General features: G+C 33.4%; 1 protein-coding gene across 1 annotated transcript in view; it reads right to left on the bottom strand.

Moving 5' to 3' along the window:
- RYR3 (ryanodine receptor 3) overlaps window positions 1–19,140 on the bottom strand; it is a 183,209-nt gene that overhangs the window by 96,478 nt on the left and 67,591 nt on the right. The window contains exons 12-25 of the mRNA XM_072337850.1: window positions 15,751–15,872; window positions 14,705–14,873; window positions 13,556–13,691; window positions 12,060–12,155; window positions 11,295–11,413; window positions 10,017–10,150; window positions 9,445–9,686; window positions 6,509–6,701; window positions 5,607–5,823; window positions 5,291–5,395; window positions 3,841–3,944; window positions 3,318–3,401; window positions 1,924–2,083; window positions 553–700 (exon numbers count right to left, since the gene is read on the bottom strand). Coding sequence (XP_072193951.1) covers window positions 553–700; window positions 1,924–2,083; window positions 3,318–3,401; window positions 3,841–3,944; window positions 5,291–5,395; window positions 5,607–5,823; window positions 6,509–6,701; window positions 9,445–9,686; window positions 10,017–10,150; window positions 11,295–11,413; window positions 12,060–12,155; window positions 13,556–13,691; window positions 14,705–14,873; window positions 15,751–15,872 — 2,029 coding nt within the window. The remainder of the gene's footprint in view (window positions 1–552; window positions 701–1,923; window positions 2,084–3,317; window positions 3,402–3,840; window positions 3,945–5,290; window positions 5,396–5,606; window positions 5,824–6,508; window positions 6,702–9,444; window positions 9,687–10,016; window positions 10,151–11,294; window positions 11,414–12,059; window positions 12,156–13,555; window positions 13,692–14,704; window positions 14,874–15,750; window positions 15,873–19,140) is intronic.

Here is a 19,140-nt window from a genome sequence, read left to right as displayed (position 1 = left end):
CTATGTAGCTTATATCTTTAGGAATTTACATTTAAAAAAATATTTGATACAATTACCTTTCTTATATTAGAAATACTACTGAATTGCTCTTAACAACTTACAGCTGCAGTCTAGAAAATGAAGTGCAGCATCGGATTATTTTTCAAATACTTTCCTAGTTTTCAATAAGCATACAAGTATTTTAAGCTTTTCATTCATCATGAAGAAACAAGAAAGGATAAATTCTCTTAGGCAAATCAATTTCAGAACATTTTAAATCTGCAATTTCCAAATGAAATCTGTTCACAAGCACTCTAGATTTTCTCCAATCTGAAAATTATCAAAATTTAGTATTTATCCTACAATCAATGAAAACCAATCTTAAATAAACATGACTTGATGATATACAAGACATTCAAAATGTACATTTCCACCTTTTATTCACATTAACAGCAAAAATACACTACTATTATCTCATACATTTTGTCTTTTGCCAATCTATTCCAGAGTCTAAAGTTCTTTCCCAGCACTGAGGGGAAATAAAAGGTCAAGATTCTTACTGAACGTACATACCTATTTCTTGGTCAGGTGGCTCAACATTATAACCATAGCCTGCAAATGTTCTAACAGCTTCACGGAGGCTATCTCTGTTCGATTTTTTAGTACGTTCATCTAGTAATGCATATGGCACTAGCCGAGGATTACGTTTGTTCTTAAGATCCTAAAAGGAGTTAACAACAAAATCATATATCAACATGATGAATAATGCAAATAATGAGACAGACAATTGTCTAAAACACTGCTAGGATTACAGGAAAGAAACAATATTAATGAATAAAAGTTATACGAATGAAAGTAGGAAGACAAACCCAATTATTAAGGATGCAAAACATGTTAAGACAAGACTAAAAGAGAAGTATGCAAATATATACTCTGACATGAGGTTCAGGGCAAGATATCAGGATAAAGCTCTTTACTGAGAAGGTTGTTGGGCACTGGAACAGATTCCCCAGGGAAACGGTCAAGGCAACATGCCTGTCAGAGTTCAAGAAGTCTTTGAACAATACTGCCAGAAATATGGTTCGAATTTTAGATGCTGTGAGTTGGACTTCTTTGGGTCTCTGGAGGTGTTAGTTGACATCCAGCTGAACATGAGTCAGTAGTGTGCCCAGTGGCCAAGAAGGCCAGTGGCATCCTGGCTCATATCAGAAATAGTGGTGCCAACAGGAACAGGGAAGTGATTGTCCCTCTGTACTCAGCTCTGGTCAGGCCCCACTTTGAATACTGTGTTCAGGTTGGGGTCCCTCACTACAAGAAAGACATCAAGGCTCTGGAGCATATTCAGAGAAGGACAAGAAAGCTGCAAGGGGTCTGGAGCACAAGTCTTATGTGGAGTGGCTAAAGGAACTGGAGAAATGGAGGCTTAGGGGAGACCTTGCTGCTCTCAACAACTACCTGAAAGGCAGTTGTGATGAGGTGGGGATTGGTCTCTTCTCCTGTGTAACAAGTGATAAGATGAAAAGTTGTGCCAGGGGATATTCAAGTTGTATGTTTTGAAAAATTTTTTCTCTGAGTGGTAAGGCACTGAAATTGGGCTGCCTAGGTAGGTGGATGTGTCACCATCCCTGGAGTTGTTCAAGAAAAGGGTATGTGTCACACTGAATAACTTGATCTAGAGTAGTCACAGGCATGAGCTGATGGTTGCACTAGATGATCTTAGTGGTCTTTCCAACCTTAATGATTCTATGATTCTTTAAACTCAGGATATTCTATGATTCTCATAGGCAGCAGCCACACAGGCCTGGCAATCTATTCTTTCCGTGCTCCTTCACTTTTCCCAGACTTCCCCAAACATTCAGTATTTAGCCTGATTCCCAACTGGTGTTCTAGAAAACAAAATTCTATATATTTTACTTACTCCAAATGTGTCTAAAAAGTCCTCACCTGCTGAATGCCATAGGTCCATCCTTGCTTTATTCTGTCTTTTGCCCAGACATTATGAGCATTTTCTGCTAGTTTGTCAACTAGAAATTCTTGAGAAGGTAACAATTTCACTTCAGAAAGATCAAGAGGGGCAGGTTTATAACCATTTGACATGATATAACTGCAAATCAACAAGAAAAAACAGAAAGATATCCCACCAATCATATTTAAATTTTTTTTGTGCAATGTTAACAGAGAGCAATTCCCTTTCTTAGTCCACTTTTTCCACTCTCACATTTATTCGTAAAAATCCTGCCTTGCACTTGGCCATTAATAAGTATAAAAATGTATTATACCAGTGTCTTATCTTCTACCAACTTGTACGCAATCTAATTAAGTGTGACCCAGCTCTGTATGTGGGTATTTAAAACAGTTGCTACAAAAACAAAAGCATATTATCATCAACAATATTATCATCTTCTACCTCATAAGACTAGTTTACTATTCTGTTTAAAAACCTACCTTAATTTATCACGGAAACAGTTTCAGAAAAGCAGACATCTTGTGAGATAAAAACAAATGTGAAAACCTAACATGGCAGGTATTCAGATCACTGTTGCTGCCTTCAAATTTTGTTGAAGGACAGGACCTTAACCTTTCCAAGAAGGATTACAGAATTCCCTCAGACAAGTCTAGAAAGCAGACATAATGCTGAATCCATTTTTACCACTCTCAGGGTGACTCTACTGACTACTTATTATAGCCACCGTTACAGTTTCCTGCCTGCCATAATTTAATAACCAAATAAAAACTGAAGTTGAGAAAGACTGTGTAGGTTATGGTACAAAATACAAGTACACTTCTAAGATGTAAAATGTTGTGCAACTGTCATTTTCTGATTTTTTTCTCTTATACCTGTTTTTTCTGTTTGTATAGAAACGAGCAAATCTTTTAAAAGATGTATTAATAATGTCTCTGAAATGTAAACATGTTGAATGAACTTTTTCTTGAATAGGAGGGAGAGGTGTAAATTGTAACTAGTAATTAGAAGCAAAGGGTATGAACTTTTGCAAGTAGATCAATTTGCCCCCTTGTATTATAAATGCTCTACTTCACTAGGTGATAAAAAAAGCCCTGAAACATTCCTTTCAACTTTGGAATATCTATTCAAAGATCATGTGACATTTACACAACATGCAATTATAAATTTATGCGGCTATGATATGTGAATAACACTGCAGCAGTAAACCACAATCACAGGCAATAAATAATAATAGGGCAACCATGGGCTCTGTAAGTCTACAAGGAGCACAGGGTTGATATCAAGTATTTTTCTTAAAGATCTTAAATTATTTTTGCATGACCAATACCCACCAGATTAAAGTAACATGTAATAGCTAGCATCAGGTACATACTTTTTAGGAAGCTTGACTTTTTTAAGATCTTCTTCAGCTGCTGGATTAGCATGAACAATATGACATCCAAGGGCCAAAAGCGTTCTAACAATATAGGAAGAACATCAGTAGTAAAATGCAACATTGTAGTGCTCATCCGTTTTACTTTCTCCATTTCTTTTATTTTAATATAAAAACACAGAACTAATAAAATTTTAAAAACACATAAAGCCATTCAAAGTAATGGAATTTCAATACTTAATATTTTTAGTTATTAAGAATACTAAATAAAATATGTTAAAAGTTATAAAAGTCAGCCTGGAAAGTTATGCATTTTTAATTAAAGCTGAAAGGACTTGGTGTCATTTCCTTTTTTGGTTCTCCATCATGACAGAATTTTCTAATTTTTTCTAAATCTGTTCCTGGAATTTCTAGCAAAATCAGTAGAACACTTTCGTTCTAATGAGGTAGGATGTTTTTTTAATTTTACAATAATAGAAAATGTTTGAGAAAAGAAAAAAAACCTTTTAAATTCAAAACTCACTTGAGAGTTTCAGTTGACATTTGTAGATTATAATTCTTCTCTGTCTCAGGTAACTTTGAGAATTCCACAAGACAAGGATGATGCCTTTTATTATCATCCCGTATCTGTAAGGAAGAAAACAAAAAGTACATTTACCTGATACTAGAACAAAGCCAAAATCAGACCATTGTGAAGAGTAAGAATTCTACTTATTCTTTGCAATAAATAAAAGAATGTAATTTATCTTTACTCAGTGACAGTTACTCATGATCATACAAATGAACTCTCCCATGACTGATTTATAACATACTCTAAGAACTAACCTACAAAAAACAGAAAAAAAACCCAGCAATTTCATGAGTTCTGCATAAATACATCAAACACATGAAAGCAAGCCTGCAAATGCAATGATGCCTACTGCATGTCTGAGCAACCTACAGAGAAATTCTGCATAATGAGCCCTATTATACTCATTCTCACCCAAAAATCTTCAATAATCATTTGGTGATGTTCTCTTCTTTTTCCTCCCCAAAATATTAAGGCACTGCTTTTTTTTTTTTTTTTTTTGCTTTTTTTTTTTTTTTTTCTTTTTTTCCCCTGACATTACTGACAATCTGGATACTTTTCTGACACTTACTTAAACTGTCTCTTTCACTCAATGTTGAGTGTTTCTATTCCAGTGGCAATTAGATGCCTCATTTGAAAAAATAATTTTCCATCACAAAATGTTGATAACATTAATAAGGACAGTAAAGTTCTAATTTTCAGTAACAATGACATTTTATCAGATACTAATATAGAGTTCTCAGTGAGAAAAGAAAGCAAATTAAACCCGTAACTGGAATCAGCAGAATATAAGAGAAGGAAAAATACTCTTTTGAACTGTGATACAGTTATGATAGGCATATCTCAACTTGAAAAGAAGCCAGATGAAATAACCTAAATTTAAAGCAGAATGTAATCCTTAGAACTTGACATTACTAGGGAAAGTTACCAATTCCAGTCTAATTCTTGAATTTCATATAATATTTTGAATATAATATTTGTCCCCTATCTTTTAACAGTTTTCCATTTGATAACAGTTTGGACACATCTCTTTAATCTCCAGTGTCAGAGTAACCAGGGAATTTGATGTGGAGTAACTCACTGCTGGTATGATTTTCAGTAGAAGTCCATTTCAGTACAGTTAGGATGTTTCTCAATGAATGTATTTTTTTGCAGTGACTCCTACCTATAGTGTTAAATTATGTGTCTTATTTATAGTGCAAATTTGTCTCCTAATCATTTGTTAATATAAACATTTCCTACTAGCTTTACTTGATCATCTATTATCAGTATTTTTTTTTTTATTATTTTTTTTTAAATCTAGGTGTTTATTAATCACCACTAAATACTCTTTTACAGTTCCCAGTACATTTTTCTGGTAGGCTAATTTACATGTCTGTACCTACACAAGTCATTCAAATCATACCTTGCCATATGTCCAGCCCAGTTCTATTTTATTCATTCCCCACAGTTCATGGATATTTTCTGCTAGTTTATCCCTGATCTTTTCAAGATGAAAAGGAAGAGCAATCTAAGAAAAGAGCATAACAATTCCACAAGTAAGAAAAAGTTCCAGTTTGACCAAGACCTGTAGGATCAAGATGAACTAGTTCAATTAAATACAGTAAAACATACCAATAACAAATTGTCAAGAAAGGTAGTAAGTTAGCTTAGATTTTGCATTGCCAAATTACATTTGCTAAGAAATATGTCACTATCTTATTATTGCATATGTAACATACCTGACTCGTGTCTATAGGACAAGGTATAAATGAAGCTTGGGAGAGGAATTGTGTCGTACCCAGCAAATCTCTCACTCCATCAGAATCTCTCTTATATTCTTTCACTGGTTCCAATTTCATCTTTTCTTTTGGAAGCAAGGCTTCATAACAGGGAGCATAGCCAGCAGGAGGCAGAAATTTAAATTCTCCATGACGTCCACCCAATAAGAAACGAGCTCTGTGCAATTTGCAATGATGAAATTATACTCTTAAATAGTCAGCATATACTAACATTATAAACATATCATTTAGAAACGTAAACAGTTTCTTGAATAGCATGTATAAAGTGGTAGTTGATTTCATGATTTTAAGAAGCACTAAAAAAAATAATAATCACTAAGTGTTTCTATTAGCAGATGATTTTTTTTAGGTTTGTATTTCATTTTTTAAGCTATAAAACAGGTGAGAAATGGGCAACATCAGTAAGAAGAGTGCTGCTTCTCATCAGTGTTTGAATTCCCTATTGAAAATATGGTATCAGTTTTACTAACGGTTTAGCGTTGTTTCTTTCTTTTTAACCTCCTGCTGAGAATGCCGAATGAAATTTTTAATTAGTGTCAAATAAGGTGCTGTGTTTCTAATGTGCCTTTTTTTGCTACTGATAATTGGAATGAGACAAAATTAATTTCCCCTAAGCCACTAAATACCCATAATAGTAACGATTTTCAGACACTCTAACTTGGTCAGGTTACAAATAAGTTTAGCATTTTACCTTAGAGTGAAATCACCCCTGATAAAAATCAATATAGCCTCCTTCTCAGCTGACAGTTGGCAGAACAGAAAAAGCTGCATACATTTTATATAAAATCAGATAACATTTTTTGTGAAAAACTGCTAAAGAAGAACAATTAACTGGTACTTACTTTACACCTGCTGATAAGCTTACAACAGGAAAGAAAAACCCTTCAGTACTGAAGTTCTCAAACATTCCTTGTACAGGCTGACCATTAATGCGGAATGAAATGCTGGGTACACCTAAATCCAAGCAGCAGCTAACTACATCATCAGATGACAGCAAATGTTGATTGACAGATGCCACAGCTCTGGGTACTCGACCTAGTATGAAAATAATCAAGTAACCAGAATCTGAACAGTCTTGCATGCATTTAACAATGAAGTGATAAACACATTTCCTCAAAGACACCATCAAGGTTTTGTTTTCAGACACACAGATACGATTTGTCCTCACATGTTTTATGAATTGTTCCACTTTCTAAAACAGGGAATGAATTAAGTTTGTTCAAACTGGTGCCACAGAACAGTGCATGAACTGAATAAAGCACTTGAGGCCTCTGACACTGTTTAGAAGGCAGAACATGCTCAGCTGAAATCATGCATGTTCCTACTGTAGTATTTAGACAAAGTAAATTATGCTCACTGCTTTGAGAAAACTGACATTTATATACTCTTCTCTTTTTCTTCTTGGGTTACACTCCCAATTGAAGTGCAGCCAATGTTTTGGAACAAAAATAATACTTGTGCCTTTCTTCCCTTCCAGTTTCCTGCTTGATTACTATACACCCACAACTTCTATAAAACTTCACTTAGACCACCTATTATCAAGTACTATCAAAGACAGGAAGGACCACACACTTGATTTATTGTAGCACATAATGTTTTCTTGAGCAATCAGCTTATATCAATGCACTTATGAATAGGAAAAATAGTTTCAGAATCACTCCAGCTAGAAAGCAACATTAGAAATAAAAAAAATGATTGTTCATGAAGAGTGTTCTGTTGTCATCTGTGTCATCTGGTGTAGTGATAAACTCATTTAACTATCTTTTCAATATTGCATTCAAACAGAAGTATTACAAGTGTAAAATACATGGGCAAGATGAGCTCACATTTCAAGTTATATTTATTGGACCTGGGATTATGGCCAATATTCAAGTTTATACTTATTATCAGGAGGCAGAACAGAATACTGACTTAAACTAATTTACCTGAAATCAGATAAAGACCTTCATGGATTAGGTCTTCTTTATTAATATACAGCAACAAACTAAACACGGGGAGTTTTATATTCTCTAGCTGGAAATATAGAACCTTATGGCCAAAAACAGGACAATACAATTTAAAAAAAAACAAACAACTACTTGGAGATATCTGAAGTAATCAGTGAGAAAAAATAAATCTGAGAATAACTTTCAAAAAACGTTATCCGCAAAGCAAGTCTAAGTGGTGTGTCTATGTGTCTGAAACTTCTAAAAAATAGACAGTCAAATGCTCAATACAGTTTAAGTACACTTAATGTTCCCTTAGCATATAAGAGATTTAAGAGACTTTCAAACATATTGTTATTCCATTAGCATTTAATTTTGTATTAATGATTTATTGAACTATTGCATACACTTTTCAACTTACTTCCTCCCTCTCCCCTTCTCCCCCTGCAGTGGTCCCCCCAAAAAAGATAAATATGTACATAGAGATATTTTTACACATAAAATGGTATACAAGGATTTTGCTAATATATTTGAAAAGTCAAGCACCTCCTACTGATTTCTTTGTCCTTTAATTGGTTTCACAGAAAAGACAGTAACTGATGTAACTTAGGACATATATAATTCTGTACTTCAATATTTTCTTATTTTATAGCTCTATGCAATATTGCTTTTCTGAAATACAATTTATTCAGGGAATATGTTAGGAAAAATAGGAAACAAACTAAAATTCCCTGTATTGCCATTTTATTCTTAGAATTAGATACTTGCACTTTGCTCCTTGTTTCTATGGCACTGTATGCTGACATGGTCAATACGCTCTCTTCTGTAAGATAACTTTTTGTTTACAAAGAGTATACTCTAGCTGCCTTTTCATAGAGGTTAAGGGGTGGAGGATCATTTAAGAAGAAGGAAAAAAAAAAGAAAAAAAAAAAAAAAAAGCCGAATGCTTATTCTAATGTATGCATTAATACAAAAATTAGTCAATCTGTAACACCTCAGATGAGCTCTCCTGTGAATGCTTATTGCTTTTCTAGAGCTCTCACTCAAATCTAACTGACTGCCTATGCAGTCACGTTCACTTATCTGTTAACTTGCCCTGCTAACATCTACAATCTGCGTAAGCAAATAATGGCTATTAAGATGACAAATGTAACGTCACTGATACTTAAGAGAGCACTGCTTCAAACCATTAACCTCTTGATTCATAAAAAGCAGTTTAATCACTTCACTGCAATACAAACTGAGGGTCTCTTAGATATTAAATAGCATTTATAGAAAACATGAATGTTCTCTGCTAGGATTGCTTTAGTTAAAGTGTTCAATACAAAATATTTTTTTCAAAGAGCATAAGTACTGGTTTTAATTTGATGCTGCGCTACTGAAATTTATATTCTAAAACAAGCAGGAATGGGTAGTACTCTGCAGTAATTTCTAGTTGCCGGAATTATCTTCTATGAATTGATTTACCAAAATCTAAATTCAGTTTATTCAGTGTATGTGTAAGGATAATGCCAAATTTCAACTACAGATACAATGTGAATGAATACAACTCAATATAAATCCATACATAAGGAATTCGATCTTGATCTAGAGAATGCCATTTTTAAATTAAAAACATGAAAATAAAAAATATCTGCTAAACAGTCAAGCTGACATAACCCAGTACTAAAATCTCAGAAAAGCAATCTGATCTAAAATTCTAACTTCATTATATTCTGAAGTTCTGAATACAGCTCACTATAGATCAGTATGCTGCGTATGCGCATACACACATGTATGCACTAAGAGACAGTGAAAATAGAGGTTGGTAATCCCTGAATACAAGAATAAGTGGAACCAAACAAAGTACTTACCAGACCACAGATGAAGGCCATCAAAACCAAAAGAGTACAGGTCATCTCCAACACCGTTACCACCCCATCCTTCTCCACCTCCAGGATAGGGGGCATAACCTGAAGTGGAGGCCCATCCAACCCGTAAATGGGTGGGTTCTGCCGTCAAGAATGGATCAACCTGATCAATTATTAATTCAAAGTACCACTTCTTGTACTGTGCAGAGCCCTCAGCAACACCCAAAAATATGTTTGGCCTTATGCTAAAATAAGAAAATATAATTCAGTTAGTGTAACATATAAAATGTGGCATATGAGTTATATTCTTGTATAATAGTCAAATTCACTTCACAAATCTTATAACCATAGAATGGCTTGGATTGGGAGAGGCCTCAAGGGGCAAGGTTTCCAGGACAACTGCCATATCTCAGTGAAAATGGATTTTTAAGAAGTTTATATATAAACATATCTTAAAGTCTGTGTCTCAATATTGAAAACTGCAGAGCATTAGTTAGGTTACAGTATTTTCTACAATTATAGAAGACATTTAAATTCACTCTTTCCTAATATAATAATGAATAATCTCACAATACCTTGTCACATCATTAATCAAACGTGTTTGCAAAAGTAAGTCTCTTCTTGGCAGTAGATTGTCACAGATCAAGTTTTGATTGGCACGAACTGCAACTCCATTACAGACACAAAGAGAGCAAAGCACATCAAGAACCTGAAAGAAGAAATCAAAAGAAAGTTGGGTAATGGTTTTTACTGTACATGCTGTAGTTCAGTTGTTAATTTACATTCAGAATCTACCTAAGGGAAGGATTATAATAGAGATTATCTTATTTTTTTCTAAATACTTCTCATACATACAGATTGCATATAGTCTATAATTCTTGTGGGGATAGCAAACATTTGTGAACAGATTCAGAACAGAGGGTTTGCAAATGCCTCACATAAGCCTTATTTTGAGACTTTGTATTTTATTTTCTATTATAAAAAAGTAGGGATAGTACAGCTGTATGTCAGTGCTCTACAATATACTTTCTATTCCATCACATTAAAAATTTTAAAGGTAAAATGAAATATTTTGAAAAATTTAATGTGGTCCAAAGAACTTCCTGATCTGCAATTCTCAGACTGTCTATTAATTGGTTATGTAAGCATGCTTTCAATGTGATAAATAATCCACGTGAGTCTGGACAATAAAACATTTAAGAGAATTCATTACAGAGTTGACAATGGGCAAAAACCTTTAAAAAGGAGAACACAGTAACACAATGCTTAATTCTGAGGGACACAACATTCTCATTACAAACAATATGCCAGAGACTCTTAAAGATGAATTTGAGTTTTGTTATGCCATCACAGAGATGATAGACTGAATGGGGTAAAGCATTATAGACCATCCCCAAGACACAACATCACGTTTACACTGATGATTATGACTTTGGAAAATGCTGCCCAACATATGCAGAAGCAATACAGAACATCTGTATCAGTCATTCTTGTTCTCTGTCTACATCTGGGTGTGTCTAGGTTTTACACAAAGCACAATTTACTCTGTCCAAGTGCTTACAAAAATTAGCTAATATAAAATCAGAGATACAACTAGTTTTTACTGGTTACCAATATTTCTTCATTACCAATAATCATGTCAGGCATACTTGCCCTATTTGAAACAGAAAAACATTTACATATGTTTCTTTTTTTAGATCTCAACAAAGCAATATTGTAGACATACTTCAATTTTATTTGTTTTTTATTTAAGGTAGTAGTATTACTTATCTCCACATAGACATTTTCCCAACTGATTGCTTTATTTTTTTCCCCAAAGTTTATCAAAACATCCTTAGTTTTTCCAAACATACCTTGTAATTGCGTCCATGCTTGTCCAGCAGTGAAATAATAGATTTTATATGCTCCTCAGCTATAACATTTAAAGCTTCCGGGCTTTCAATCAAAATACAGTGCAGCACTTCCAAAATACCTGAATGATGGTCACAGTAATAATATTGTCATTAATCATCTGCACAATTAAATGTGGTCCAAAAGCCCAGTAAATAACAGAGTATCTTAAGAGATAATATCTCTTCGACAGTCTAAAAAGAGAATAAAACCACTTGTTCTTCATATGACTATGATGTGAAGTATACCAGACATTTAAGCATTATATATTACTTACTAGTTTATTTGAAAATAGCCACAAGAGAAAATGCAAGTATAAATCCTTCCTCTCAATGAGAGATATAGAAGTATTAGTGGGGAAAACTGCATAGCTTGATTTTATTTCTTTTTTTAAACATCTCATACAAAAAGAAATTTCTATACATTTTGTATAGAATTTGTGTCTACAAGCAACTATGTTGTTACTTGATAGTAATGAGACAGTAGTCTGATACTATACAGTCTAATTGGATGTGATACTGCACACATGAATGGAACAAAACAGTTACAAAAACTGTTTAAGTATAACACTTTGCTCATTTAAAAAAAAAAAAAGTAATGGAGATAAGTAGTTTGTGGGCTTTTTTCTCTAATGCATGCTATTTACAAGCAAAATTGCTCTGATGAATATTCTTGCATGACACCTGAGTAAGATGTATTGATAGCTAATTCACACTGATATGTCTTACCTGAGGAAGATTCTAATCTGTCCAATTTGCTTATCAGCCAATCAAGGTTACTGGAAAACTGAGTGCAATTGTTTCTGTTGCCACGAATGAGAGCAGCTAAAAAAGAAACAGCATAAGATATAATTTTGAAACAGTAGATTTCCTTTTTTAAATCACCAATGTTGATCATATATATTTTGACATTTCCCTAATAACAAACAAATTAGCATATCCTAAAGGTGATAACAATCCTAAATGTGATGTTAACAAATAATTAAGATTGTCATTAATTTATCAACAACTGACATAACATCTAGAGAGCATTAAGTTGTGTTTTTTTTTCAGTTCACAGAATGTCTACTGAGTAAAGCAGAATTATACTCCTACCACTGGTTAGTAATAGAAATTATCTAACACCTTTATTTCATGCAACTATCAAGAACTATCAAAGGCTGAATGTTAACAAAAAGATGTTTGTTGTAAATGGTTATTTTTGTTTTGTTTGATTTTTGTTTTGAGGAATTAATATTTATTATGACCAAACAACCGTGTTCAAAAGGCACCTGCAGAAGAAAATCAAGACAATATTAGAAAAGTATTACAAACAACAGGATTTTTTTTCCCAAAATACTCTTAAAACTGCATAAAATTTAGAGAATAATTTATTACTGTCTTAAGCAATTAAAAGATTTCAATAGAAGCAGCCTACTTACTGAGCTACTCGCATTATTTGTGAATCTCATGCTTCAAAGCTCTATTACTACTTTGTTTTATTCTTGTTTTAACTCTTGACTTGCTTATTTTACCACGATTCAGGCTGTTTTTTCATTAAATTGAAATGCATCTAAAACTCTGTCAGAAGACAAGATTCTTCTATATGCGGAACTGCACAACTTACATACAAAATTAGTGACTTAACAGTAAATAAATGTACATTCTTCTCTGTTATAGAATTTTGGTCCTGTTGTAACACCAGAGCAGCTCCCTCTAGAAAGCTTGGCACTGAAACTGGAAAATAATATTTTATTTTTTATTTGATGCAATTATTTTATTAATGCTTGAATCTAAGCCTCAAATGTGAAAATTGATTCTATAAATCTATGAATTCTGAACATTACTTTTAAGTTTCTCTTAATCTTCATAAACAGAAACCATTTTCCAATTTTTTTAAATGCTTGAAATATTAATTCACATCAGCTCAGATACCACAAGTAGTAATAATTTAAAAGGACATTAATTTGGCATGTTGCATCAATTCATTTTTCCAGCTGGAATTTATTTTTTTCCATTGCAACACTGGTCAATAACATTGCCCTATTTTCTGTAATAGGAGTCAATGTGTATATGGAAGAAATTTTACCACTTACGTGACAGAATGAATAGCATACAAAATATTCTTGTGAAGTATTGAGTAGAATACAGTGAAGTAGTGAGTAGAATACAGGGAATACATATCCGATATATACCTATGTGTTTGTTTTTTTCCCTAACTTTAATATTTTAATTGAAGAACTTACCAAGCAGTTTGTAAAGGAGATTTAAAATTTCTTTCCATGCTGTACCATGTTCTTCTCTTGTAATTTCTGCAAAATGAGCTGCACTGTTGTAGTCATTTAAACGATCAATGCAATTCAAAACTAGTGCCAGCATTCCCTAGACATATATAATAGAGAGGAAAATCATCTACATGTGAAAAAATGTGTGTTGTCCTCTTAACTAAATCTTTTTTTTTTTTACTGCATATGTAAAGCATCATCTTTTTTTAAAAAGAAAAAAGAAAAGAAAAAAGAAGAAAGAAAAGAAAAGAAGAAAAAGAACTGCTTACAAGATCCAAAAGTTTATTTTTCTAAGTTAAAATTAACTATGTTGGAGAAGGATTTTATGTTACTCATTACTCTGCTGAGAGTATAAGGGGTAAGGAATAAACAAAGCTGAGAATAAAGATTTTTACAATTTTTGAGAATATAAATTCTATATGTATTATCTTCCTTACATAGAAAAAAAAAAAAAAAAGTCTATACACATAGGAATTTTATTTGATTAACAATGGTGGAAATTTTGATAGTAAAAAAATTTTCTGTTATACAGGAAAAATACTAGAACGAATTTTTAACTTTAGTTTGGTTTTAGACTGAAATGGTACTGAAAACCTGCAAGGATTTCAAGTGTCTCCCCAAATTTAAAAAGCACAATTTTGTTTTCAGAAAGCAGCAATTCTCCAATAACGTAACACGCATCCTCCTCTAAAAGTAGTCTCCCAACTTCTAGATATAAAAATATCATGTTTCATGCCCTGGAGGACAAGACTTCAGAAATATCATATACAATTCATCCAAGTTTAACTATTTATTTCAGGCATTCAGAATGTGTACATGTGTAGGGAAAAATATATCTATATTTTTTTTAAATGCAGTACTTCTGTTAATGCTGGCACCTGATTAAGGATGCCCATAAGTATGAAGATCAAATTTTATTAGAGTCTGTGGCTTGTGCAAAGTGCTGACATGAAAAATACAGAACAAGTTATTATATGGCATTACATGTATAAACTATGCTACTTTACATTATATATACACATGTACAAATGACTGTGTTTCAATTGCTCTGAACATTTGTGACACTACATACTTAAAATTAATATAATGTAACAAGTTATTTCTCTCTACCTCATCTTTGAATAGGTTTTGTCTGTTTTTGAGGGACCGAAGCTTGTTTTGCTTATCCTCATGTTCCAGGTCTTCTCCAGGAGGCTGGAAGTACTTGATCAGGTCTTGCAGAGTCTGTGCCATCTCCTCAACAGGCAGGGCAATGGGTGATAGTGTTCTGTTATTCCCACTATAGAAAAAAATAACCACAGAAACTGGCTGAATCAGATAATAGTTACTGTCTCTCCGTTAAGATGCTCTTACTGACTTTGAATATCTTTAAATTGATTTCACTGCATATGAATGTATTGATTTAAGCAAAAGACTTAGGAATGCTCACATAATCATTTATGTGACAGAAATGAGTGAAGATATTATTTTTCTCTTCTTGGCTGATGTTTTGCCCTTTGGTCTAACTGCTCTTAATGCATATAATCTGCGATAGAGCATAAGGTTCATGAGAGATGACTGCTCCTTTGGTCTTTCAAGTCCTCCAGGTAACCACCAAGGTGACAGAGAATTCAAGAAGATAGAGAAATAAAAAGGTACTGCCAAGATTTTGAAAGAAATAAGATGATCTCCCTCCAGAAATCTATTTTGTATTTCCTTCTATTGTTCATTTGCAAGGACTTGCAGCTTTTACTAGTAACTACCTATTTTACTTTCAAATAGTTTGACAAATTTGAATACAGTTAAATACAGTATTTTGTTTACCAAGAAAAACACAAAAATAAAATAAAAAAAAACACAAAACAACTTTTCGGAATATTCTCTATTCCTAGCTACCATAGAATCCCTGCTAACGTGATTTAGAATATTTAAAATCTTTTCTTCAAACTTCTTCTAGACTATGGCCCAGTTTATGTCTGGCTTCAAGGTACATCTAAAAGATCTTTGTTAAGCTGAGATTTATCTATTTAATAGCAATAATAACCAATAAATAAATAAACTTTTTCTAAATGCAAATATTTGGAAACAGAAAATAAGAATTTTGTTAGAGACATTCTTCTCATTTCAGAGTACTTACAACAAACGAAAAATATTGTATACAAGATGATAACAACTACCTTATAAACTGGCTGAATAAGCTTGTAGTATTGCGAATGATTCGAGCAGCCTGTGATTCTTCATGCTGACATCTTTGTAAGGTTAGACCATCATCCATATGACCTTCTTGGTGCAATATAACCTATTGAAAGTCAGGAATGACCACAACCATGATTTAAAAAGCCTTTGGTGCTTTAAAAGTTCTTTTTCAAATTGACATTTTTTATATATTGTATTGAAAACACTAAAGGCATATATACTGAACTACTACTTGGCACTCACTTTATCTGAATATCTATTTTTAAAATACAAATTTGTCAGTTTCAAATAAGAATTATTCAGAGATGACATTTCTATGTATCTTCATACTCCTGAAAGTTGCTACGTTCATATTCTTTTTTCCCATTTGAAAGAACATCATTATTTCTATATTCTGACTGTCATGGAAAGAGCCTTACTACCTTAAAGCATAATCCACTAAAAGATTAATGCAAAAGAAGATTACTGACAAGAAAATTGAGCTCTAGTGATAAACATTACAACAATTACAACACATCTAAAGGAGCAACAATATTTACTATTAACTTCTCATTCATTCAACTATTCTATAAACATTATGTTGGATTCTTAACAGAACTAGATTTGAGCTTAAACAAAACAGCAGATATCTTTTCAATTTTCCCTTTAACTAAATAGCCAATTCCACAAAAATCTGGCAAAATCTTAGACAACTCACTAAAATAAGCCTTGATCATTTTGAGTCATTAGAACTCTTGACTACTTTTTTAAGAATGAAATAGGTGCTCTTTAAAGTGATACATTTTTGTAAGATTATCTGACTCCAGAAATTGTGGAAACGTGATGTAGAAGAACTGGAAGATATTTCTGAATAGCTATATTGATAAATTTACCTTAAAGGAGAATAATTTATGTATTGGTCATATTTATTTCTTTTCAATAACTTCTTTTATTTATGGTCATGCTGCACGTGAGTTTGTTTCCTGGAACAACACAGTTAACATAGCAAGGGGTGTTCCCATCTCTTAAATGAACAGTGATTGAAGAATGCTTCTTCCCATCACAACTAATAAGAAAACACTTTGCAATGTAATATAGATTCCTCATTATGTTTCATGCAGCTTTGCATTCTGGAAAGGATGTTAGAGAAAACTTTTCACAAACAGGATACTACTAATGCTGTTGCACCTTGCAATTTACTTTCAACACCATGTAGCTGATAAAAGATTTAGCCTTCTCACTAAGCTGGAAACAAAACCAGAATCCCATAGCCATTGTGGGAACAACAAAGGAGGAAAGTGTTACTATGTGAATAAATCTTGTACTAAGGAAACACTGAATGACAAGGAGTTTCTCTGGTCAGCCAAGCAATTGAGAAGAACTGAATGAAACTGGCCAATTACTGCCCTTTTGTGACTACTTATGTTGTATAAATAAACGAGATCATGTTTGTTTGTTTTTGTTTTTTCGTGTTGGTTTTTTTTTTTGCTTGTTTTTTGAAGGCATAGTAGCCTTTTAAAAAAAATAAAAAGGAAAAAAAAAGAAAAAGAAGAAAAACATATTACCCTAATGAAAAAAATACTAATATACTGAGTAAAGACCATATTCACTTAAAGAAAATTGTAAATGCTTTAACAAGTTGAAAGGTCTTTTAAAGAGGGAAATCAATTGAAAAAGATGTTTTATAAGAATAATGGAAATACAGTAGGTATCTGAAGTACTCATGGTGATCCAACAGCAATATTAAACAGCCATTTTTCTTCCTTCACTTAAGGATTATTGAAAATAGCAGGTAAACACATTTTTGCTTTTGCTCTGTCTACAACTGCAAGGATGAGAATTTCTTCCTAATTTGTTATTTTATAGATTATTGCTTCATTCCCTTCTTCAATCATTCCTGAAAAGAGATATTAAAACAACTACAACCATACAGTAGACATGTATGCAAATGTATATATAAACAGCTGCTCCAAAAGTAATACCTTCTACTTTATTAAGCTGGTTCATAAAATCAGAGGTAGATATTAGTGGCATGAAAGAATATGTTGAACCTTCCCCACCAATATTTAATGTTGCTATGAGACAGAAGGCAGCAGATGGGCACTCTGACATAATAGCATCTGAAATGGAAGTACATACAAAGCAAAGATGTGCAATTTAATTCCTTCATTCAGAAAAACTGCACCTATTTCTCATTAATCAGTGTGTTGGGTGGTTTTTCTTGTTTGTTTGTTTTGTGTTTTTTTTTTTCTTGTGGAGACCAAACAGTGGATGAGGCAGTTAGTGATCCATTTCAGCAGTGGTGATGGTGGTGCAAAAGAAAAGCCATGTTCCAGACAGCAATACACAGCTGTCCCACCACAAAATGAAAAATGAGTCAATCAAAACATCCATGCATATTGATGGATTATAATCAAAGAACTGTGTTCAGAGCTGAATATCAGCTTTAATGCATTGAAAACAATGGTGGCAACTTTGGAGTATTGAAAAAGGTTGTGCCTGGTCAGTCCCATATATGGTGTATGGAAAATTGGTAATCACAGCCTGAACCTCTGATTAATCAGCTGTGGCAAGTGTTGGGTCAGCTGTGGGAGCACAGGTGAGAGTAATTTAGCTGAGGTCCTCCAGACCTCATTTAAGGGCTGACCACCACTAAGGCAGCATCTCTCTTGGAGACTGCCTCAGCACTTCCCAGCAAAGGTGTCCATATCGGTGAGTTTTTCCTTATAAATAACCTTTTGAATATCTGTTATCATCTTTGTATCGTTCCATTTTACAAATGGTCTCACAGGAACAGTAAGAACACTGTATATGAGTTCATCAGGAGCTACTAAACCAATATCAGGCTGAAGGTGACAATTTTCTGGATTGCATCATTACCAGTGATAAAGATGTGGTGCAGCTGCTATGAGCTGGAGTCAAAACAACAGACCATGGAATGGCCACATGCAAATTCTCCACTGAAGATGCAAACTTCAGTTCTATATACTGTTTTTTAGCATTAGAAAAGGGTGATCCTTCCAGATTTCCTGGAACTCAAACAAACCATCAACTCTGACCACTGCACCCATCACTAAGCTGAAGGCTTAAGCTTCCAGTCATGCCAGAGAAGAAAATAACATTTCAGACTTGAATTTATACAGGCCAATGAAAGATGGACTGTGTAGACAACATTTGCCTATCAATAATAAGATAGTAGCAGCTGTGAGAGTTCACAGCCTGGCCACCTCCACTGATGTACACTTTCACAAGCATGGCACTACAGCTGTTGTTCAACACTGGTAAAAATGCATACCTAGTGGTGGTTCACTTTGCTGAAAAACAGTGTGTTTTGTAGCTAAGAATTTGTTCTATCAAATAGTGTTACTGTGCTCTTTGTATCTGTTGTCACT

This window comes from Excalfactoria chinensis, chromosome 5 (genome assembly GCF_039878825.1).
Source record: "Excalfactoria chinensis isolate bCotChi1 chromosome 5, bCotChi1.hap2, whole genome shotgun sequence".
NCBI lineage: Eukaryota > Metazoa > Chordata > Aves > Galliformes > Phasianidae > Excalfactoria > Excalfactoria chinensis.
The sequence above is the reverse complement of the archived record's forward strand: the minus strand, read 5'-3'. Positions and strand labels throughout refer to the sequence as shown.